We start from the raw sequence: 8,138 nt of genomic DNA on the forward strand, positions 1-8,138 counted from the left end.
GACAAAATATTTGCAAACCACATATCCAACAAAGTCTTTATAATATATAAAGAACTGTCAAAGCTCAACATTTAAAAAAACAAACAAATCAATTAGAAAATAAGCAAAAGGTATGCACAGACATCACACTGAAGAAGATACACAGATGGCAAATAAATACATGAAAAGATGTACAACATTCTCATCATTAGAGAAATTAAGTTGGAACCACAGTAAGATATCACTATACATCAACAAGACCACACCCTGTCCTAGGCAGGGGCATGTGGAAGCTTTAACAGGAGGGCCTTGGACCACTTGATATGAGGAGCAGGTGTGTAGGGAGACCCACTGAAAGGTGGCCAGGAAACGGACGGGCTGCATGAGGAGGCAGCCTCTGGGAGGGCTTGGGCAGCCACACTGCTTGCAGGATGCAAGGACTTCCCTCCAAGGCCCTTCCTGAGTCCCTGCCACACTTCCTGAGACCCTGTCACATCCAAAAAGGTCCTTCCTAAGACCCTGCCACACTCCCTGGGACCCTGCCACACATCCTGAGATCCTGCCACACTCCCCGAGACCCTGTCATGTCCCCCAAGGCCCTTCCTGAGACTCTGCCACACTTCCTGAGACCCTGTCACATCCAACAAGGCCCTTCCTAAGACCTTGCCACACTTCCTGAGACCCTGTCATGGCCCCCAAGGCCCTTCCTGAGACCTTGCCACACTTGCTGAGACCCTGTCATGTTCCCCAAGGCCCTTCCTGAGACCTTGCCACACTTCCTGAGACCCTTTCATGGCCCCCAAGGCCCTTCCTGAGACCTTGCCACACTTCCTGAGACCCTGTCATGGCCCCCAAGGCCCTTCCTGAGACCCCGCCATGTTCCCTTCTGTGTGTGGCTGGTTTCTGGGCTGTGGCCTCTGCTTTTTGTTTCTGCAAGGGTAGAAACCATGTCAAACTGGCCTCTTTACAGGACTTTTAAAATCTAGAGATGTCTTTTGGTAGAGAAGGGGAGGTTTTTTCTAAATGACTAATAATAACGACCATTAATTAATGAAAATTAAGAAAGTTTTGCAAATTACGTAATTTTTGAAAGTTGAACAATTTTACCAAAAAGGTGAAAAAACCCCAGAACAGAGAAGCCCATTAAAAATAATTGGCATTGTATTTTTTTTTAATTAATAATGACTGTAACTAATGAAAGCACAATGAATTTATTGAATCTATAATTACAAAATAGTAGTAAAAAAAGGGAAGCGAGGAACTAAATAAACTCAGTGGACACCACTGGAAGTTACTAAGGCAACAGCTCATTACTGTGACAGTGGATCATTACAGGATAAGGATTTATCTTAGGCAGGCAGTGGGCCCCAGTGGGTATTAAAACTATTAAAAGAGGTGGAAGGGAGCTGGGCACCTTTCTCCACTACCGCAACTCCCCAGGCATTCTCTGCACCCCTGAAAGCAGGACATCCAGACACAGGGTCCTCCTCCTGGAAGCAGTCCAGACCCCTGCACACCTGTGAAACACGGGTGCCCCAAAGTGGAACCTGAAGCTTCAGATCTCAGTTACAGTCTGTAGGAAACAGGACAGAGCAGCTAATTCAGCAGCTGAATCCAGGGTATACAGTATTCTGCAGAACAACAGAATAGGATTTGTCAACTAGATGGTGATGCAGTAGACTTCACCTGGCCTGAGAATGCCACCTTTAGAAGGGCCCCTGGCTGGCTTCTGGGTACTCAGCTTCAGGACTGTTCCCTCGTTACCCAGGAGAAGGCTGTCTTGTGGGCCCAGGGCAGTGTGTTCTGCTAAACCTGCATGCCCAGGCTGTATACAATGTGATGCGTCCCGCCGTACCTGCGTGCCCAGGCTGTATACAATGTGATGCGTCCCGCCGTACCTGCGTGCCCTGGCTGTATACAATGTGATATGTCCCGCCGTAACTGCGTGCCCAGGCTGTATATCAATGTGATACGTTCTGCTCTACCTGCGGGCCCAGGCTGTATACAATGTGATATACACACAGTGTGCACCTGTTTGCCTTCCGGGAGTTGTGATCTTGGCAGGCTGAGGGCAAGTATCTAACCGGACCTGACCAAACTCATATCTCCAACAGGCTGCCCCAGACAGAAACACTGCACATGTCTGTCTCTATCTGCTGGAGGGAGGCGTGCGCTCTGTGTGGGCCCTCCTGGGAGAGAAGGCCTCTAAGAAGCCTACTCCTGGCTTGGTCCAGGCTCAGCAGGTTTCCGCTGCCCAGCATGGCAATAAGCCACGGCCCAGAGGACAGCTGCCTGAGTCTGCAAGTTCCTGCAGCAAACCACAGAGTTGTCATGGGAACCGTCAAACAACAATAATATTGATTTAATAGAAAATGGGGGAAAAACTGTTCTACAACATAAGAGCCATAAGAAATAACAATCCTGTGAATGGCCCTTGTTAGACAGTTGAGGGCTCAACTTACTGGGTCATCATTCCTCAGCAAGTGGACTCAACAACTGCGGGCAAAGTTCTGGAGCTTTCCTGGCCACTCCTCCACCCTGCCATCTCCTCAACATCCCCAGGTGTATTTCTCAGACCTGTCCCAAGCTCACTGGGACACGCCTCTAACAGTCACATCATGCACCAACCTTCCAGGCTCCTGTCTGTGTTGTGGGGAAGTTTGGTTTCACAGTTAAATCAACAATGGACCTGCCCAGTGCAGGAAGGGTTTGCACGTTGCTTCATGCTATTGAAGGCATAGCCACACTTACAACTTCCCAGAAACATCAAATTGACCAGACTTAAGATCACAGATGGAAATGCACAGGAGCCAAGCTGGTAGACGCAACAGATAACCCCTCCAAGCACACAGCCCTGGGCATCTGTGTCCCTCACATACACGGTCACACGGTGCAGGTGGGCGTGAATGAGCGCATCCAGCACACAGAGGCAGACTCCGGGTTCCTTCAAGGTCACACTTGGAGTGAGCAGCAAAGAGAAGAGCAGAACACTGTAAGTGCATTCTATTTTCTCAGATACACTTCTGCTCCCAAAACCCATCCTGCTCACATCAGTCGTCAAGATTCACCAACTATTCCTGTATGGTTCCCTTTCTACCTAGAGAGAAGAACCCGCCCAACTTCAGGGATGATTATGCTCGTCCAGTCTGATTCAGGAGCCAGGATCGAGCCCGTCCAGAGCATCTCACAGGTCTCAATCCTCCCTGACTGTGGGCCAGACGGATCAGGGGAGCAGGCATGAAAGTTACCTCAAATATGATCAGCACATAGACGCCCGCGAGGATGGCCGTTGCAATGGTCACTTGGGCTTCCACACTTGCAGGGAGGTACTGATGAGCCATCAAGAGAGGCACAGCCTGGGTCTGCTGGAGAGAGGCCCGGATGCTGATGGACACCGGCTCTCTGCAGAACAAAGCAACGACCTTACAGTTCACAAGGGAAACAAATCCAGGTCAACAGCCATGGCATTCATCAGGGTCCAAGTGGACCCCTGAACGATTCAGCCCAATGCCCGACCGCACAGCTGGAAGAGCCATGAGCTCCGGCCCACGGTGAGAGACACAGAACACAGCTTCCCTGTGGCCACGCCCAGCCAGTCCAAGCAGGCCCCTTAGCCTCCTGTGGCATCACTGACAATGAACAGTGGGCAGGGAGCCTGCACAGAAGACGCCAGCCTCTGACCTGCCTCTTCCTCCTCTCCACCATGCCCAACCACGTTACCTGCTGAGAGCAAAGCCAGCTATTTGAACTCCAATCCCTGAGAGTGGGAAACGCACTGCAGACAAGAGGCCTGCAAGTGACCACAGGTCTGTGGCTGGCACTGAAGCATTTTTTAAAGTGCAGTCAATACGTTTTACGGACTGAATCATGTCCCGTTCCTCCAAAAACAATTTCTCTGTTGAAGTCCTAACCCTGAGTACCTCCAAATGGGACTGTAGGTGGGGGGGGGGGTCTTTAATGAGGTGAGGAAGTTTAAATGAGGTATGGGGATAACTCCTAATCCAGGAGGACCGGTGTCCAAACAGGGAGAGGTCAGAAGACAGGCACGCACAGAGGGACGGCCACCTGTAAGCCAGGCGAGAGGCCTGTCGACACCTTGACCTAGGACGTCCAGCCTCTGGAACTGAATTACAAGCAAGCAATGACATTTCAGACACCCAGTGTGTGGTGCTTCCATATGGCAGCCTTAGCCATCCAATACAGCAACCAAAAGTACAGACTGAACATAAAATGGCATTCATTAAGGAAGAATCCTAAATTTCCTAGAATTCTCCATTGTACAGCTTCTTCATATTAACGAAATTAGAACATCAACCAAAAATAGCATTTGTTTCAAAGTGGCTTCTGCAGTCAACCCTCTTACATCCTGACACCCATGGCTACGATGCCCTCCCACAGCCTTTGAGCTCACTGTCTACACAGCATGAACGCCGTGTCCAAGTCACATGCTGACCTGGTGCTTTGTGGGCTGAAATTCAGCGTCCTGCAGGTTAGACTCCTTTAAACAAGTGTGTCCCAGACAGCCTGCCCCAAGGCCTCACTCGCTGAGAACCCACCTGCTCAGTACCTCAAAGGTCCTGCTCATCACCGAGCGCTCACTTCTCCTTGGATTTAAATACACCGTCCAATTGTGAGTGACCTGTACAAGTCAAAGCATAAAGTCATGGTGAGGCTTCTCACCTGAGACACTGTCTGGGATCTGGCACTGCTCAGTTTAGCTATTTGTCTCAAATAAGAAAAGGAGAAAGGAAGGAACGGGGGTGCATCTTTACTTGGGCTCCCACATTTCTGACGTTAGGAGCTAGAGCAGGTGGTTTGGAGCTGGGAATTTCCACAATTTGGAGAGTTTTGTTTAAGAAAAAAGATTTGAAAGAAAGAATGACTCTTAGACTTGATGTAGTAAAATGAAATTTAAAAAAAAAGAAAAAATGCAGAATTCGTGTACAAAACTACAAAAGGCATAGTAGTAAATAGTGATTTAACACAACGAAAATAAATCACACCAGGTGTAGTGGCTCACGCCTGTGATCCCAACACCTTGGGAGGCCAAAGTGGGAGGATCACTTGAGGCCAAGAGTTCAAGATCAGCCTGGGCAACAGAACAAGACCCCTGTCTCCACAAACAAACAAACAAACCAAAAAAAAATTAGATTAGCCAGGCCTGGTGACATCTACCTGTCGTCCCAGCCACTTAGGGGCTGAGACAAGAGGATCCCATGAGCTGGGAAGTTCGAAGTTACAGTGAGTTGTGACCACACCACTACACTCCAGCCTCGGCAACAGTGAGACCCCCACTCTAAAGATTTTGAATATAATTTTTTAATTTAAAAAATGAATTACTACAAGTTACGAGAGACTTGGAGAACTCTTCTGAGTGCTCTGAGTCCTGAGAACTTCTTCTGCAACTACGTGCGACCTGGAGGCAACAAACCCACCGGCAGAAAACCTCCCACAGCCCCGTGCACAGGAGCCTGCAAGGGAGGCTCCCAGGGTGAAGCCTCGTTCGCTGCAGGCAGCCCTGCCTTGCACGCTCTTGCCCCGGAGGCTGAGGTTCGTGGGGGTGACCAGCTGGGGAGGCAGCCTGGAGGGGGTGGGGGAAGATGGGAATCTCCCCCACAAATCACAAAGGGCACTGAAAACAGAAACTCAGAAACTAGTCAAAGCACAGACGCACACGCATGAGAGAACAAAAGTTCCTTTTAAGTACTTCAGTGTTTGCAAACAGCATGTATGGGCGGAAAAAAAAAACCTTTCGTAAAGATGTCTTGTGTTCCCCGTGTTTCTGGTGCTGGATTTGCCTGTGGGCATTTTGGGTGCGTCAGCATGTTGGGAAGGGCCACCAAGAGGGCAAGGAGGCGCCATTCAGCTTATTTCATCTGGGGTATCAACATGCAAGTGCTGGGGAGGCGGTGCCACCGCCGGCTGCCTAGGATCCTGCCCTTCTCCAGACCAGGTTCAGGTCTCATCACCAAGTGGCCCCTTGCCAGGGGGATGGGCTCTTCACAGGTGAACCGAGTTGACACCCTAAGATCCTGGCCAGGGCAAGGGGTGTAGAACATTGATGCTGCATCAGCCATGGTCCAGCCCAGTGCATCCTAGTTCATCATGAACTTTGCTCTGTGGACCATGCTGTGCAAGGCAGGAAAAAGTAAGGTGCATTCATTCCTCAGATGCTCCATTATAGGAGACACAGCCTGTGTACAGCAGGCTCTCCTGCCAGTTATAACAGGGAACATCCATGAACCAGGGGTACGACTTCCATGCAGCTGTCGCTGTGATGATCCGATGGTGTCTCCAATGATCCAATGGAGGCCGGGGCTCGGGGAGTCAGGCTTGCATGTAAGGGGCCCTGCCTCTGGAGTCTAGGCTCTGGGCCCTCATGAGATTCCACTTCCTGGCTGCCTTTGCAGGGTGTGAATGAAGACGTGACAAGGCTCACAGACCAGGCTGAGCACAGGCCCGAACAGACACAGCAGCTCAGAAGCTAGGCACCATCTCAGCAGGTGTCCACAAAGATAGTCACTGCTGTGAAAGTGTCTTCACAACCATGCATAAGGCCCAGACTTACCACCACCAAAAAAAAAAAAAAAAACCACCACAAACACACACACACACACACACACACACACAAAACCTACTTTCAAATTATGTCTCCCAAATGCCCCAGCAAAATGGTTTTGAATAAAACACTTGTAAGCCTAATTTTACTGAAATGGCATGAGTTTCACAAGTAATTTAGAGAAATGTTTTTCCATTTCTCTAAGAATCAAAGACAAAGCAAACGATACGAAAAGCCAATGGATTCACTAAGAATGGTGTCCTCGCCTATGTCTCCCGGTCAAACCCACTCAAGAGGAAACTCAATTTAGAACGAGATGAAATGGGATTTCGCCATTCCTTTCAAATCAATCACCTGCTGTGGCCGCCACCGCCTGGAGCCCGGAGCGTCTGCCTGGGTCAGCTCCACCACGACGTGCTCTTCCCTCCCGGGACGACTCGGCCTGCTGGCCACCAGGGCCCCCGCCAGGTCCACCTGCAGCAGGGTGGAGTCCATGCGGCCGCTGAGGTTCACGGCTCGGGGGGTGTCAAGGAGAACCACGAAGCAGGCGGAGGAACCCCATGTCCCCATCGCCCGCCGGGTGCACAGCCCTCCGACAGCGCCCCACGCCCTCGGCCATCACCACGACCTTCCCGCCTCTCCCAGCACCCCCACCTCAGACCTCGCTCAGGACCGAACTCCCCGGAAGCAGGTCGTGACCCTCAGGGGAGCGGTGCGCCCACGGCGGAAGAAGGGTGCACCCGCAGCTCCGGAGACGGAGGGAGGCCGAGACGGCCAGAGGGACCCGGGCGAACAGCACCCAGCACCCCAGGGCCCTCCCGCGCGCCCCTGGCCTTGCGCTCCTGTCCCAGCACGCGATTCACGACCCTCCGCTCTCCATCCAACCCTGACGGAAACACCAGGCTCTGGGTCCTTCCACAGGCCACGTTTGTATCAAACACGCGCGTGGCCTTTCTCTTGTCAGCCTGACCTCCGTGCGTCCCCTGCGCGCCTTCTTCACGCAACTCGAAGCTCACGCTGGGAACAGGTGCGCGGGCTCCCCGGCCCACTGCGGCCCGGAAACGCAGGCCGCCGGCCCCTGCCGAGACAGACTCCGGCCGTGGGCCGTGCGTGCGTGGGGGCGTGCACGTGTGCGTGGGGCCGTGCGTGCGTAGGGGCGTACATGCGTGCGTGCGTGGGGCCGTGCGTGCGTGGGGCCGTGCATACGTAGGACCGTGCGTGCGAGGGGCCGTGCGTGCGTGGGGCCGTGCGTGCGTGGGGCCGTGCGTGCATGCGTGCGTGCGTGCGTCTGTCCGTGAGTGCGTGGGGCCGTGAGTGTGGGCGTGGAGCCGTGCGTGCCTAGGGCCGTGCGTGCGTGGCACCGTGCGCGCGTAGGGCCGTGCGTGCTTGGGGCCGTGCGTGCGTGGCGCCGTGCGTACATGCGTGCGTCCGTCCGTGAGTGCGTGGGGCCGTGCGTGCGTGGCGCCGTGCGTGCGTGGGGCCGTGCGGGCGTGGCGCCGTGCGTGCGTGGGGCCGTGCGTGCGTGGGGCGTGCGTGCGTCTGTACGTGAGTGTGTGGGGCCGTGCGTGCGGGCGTGGCGCTGTGCGTGAGTAGGGCCGTG

At 53.0% G+C, this 8,138-nt stretch overlaps 1 protein-coding gene across 1 annotated transcript in view; it reads right to left on the bottom strand.

Annotated features, from left to right (window-relative positions):
• Positions 1 to 8,138, bottom strand: part of OCA2 (OCA2 melanosomal transmembrane protein) — a 224,809-nt gene that overhangs the window by 164,806 nt on the left and 51,865 nt on the right. Inside the window, exons 7-9 of the mRNA XM_032259976.1 lie at positions 6,893 to 7,053; positions 4,536 to 4,618; positions 3,228 to 3,381 (exon numbers count right to left, since the gene is read on the bottom strand). Of these exons, the coding sequence (XP_032115867.1) occupies positions 3,228 to 3,381; positions 4,536 to 4,618; positions 6,893 to 7,053 (398 nt within the window). The remainder of the gene's footprint in view (positions 1 to 3,227; positions 3,382 to 4,535; positions 4,619 to 6,892; positions 7,054 to 8,138) is intronic.

This window comes from Sapajus apella, unplaced genomic scaffold (genome assembly GCF_009761245.1).
Source record: "Sapajus apella isolate SASKATOON/1434 unplaced genomic scaffold, GSC_monkey_1.0 scaffold113, whole genome shotgun sequence".
Classification (NCBI taxonomy): domain Eukaryota; kingdom Metazoa; phylum Chordata; class Mammalia; order Primates; family Cebidae; genus Sapajus; species Sapajus apella.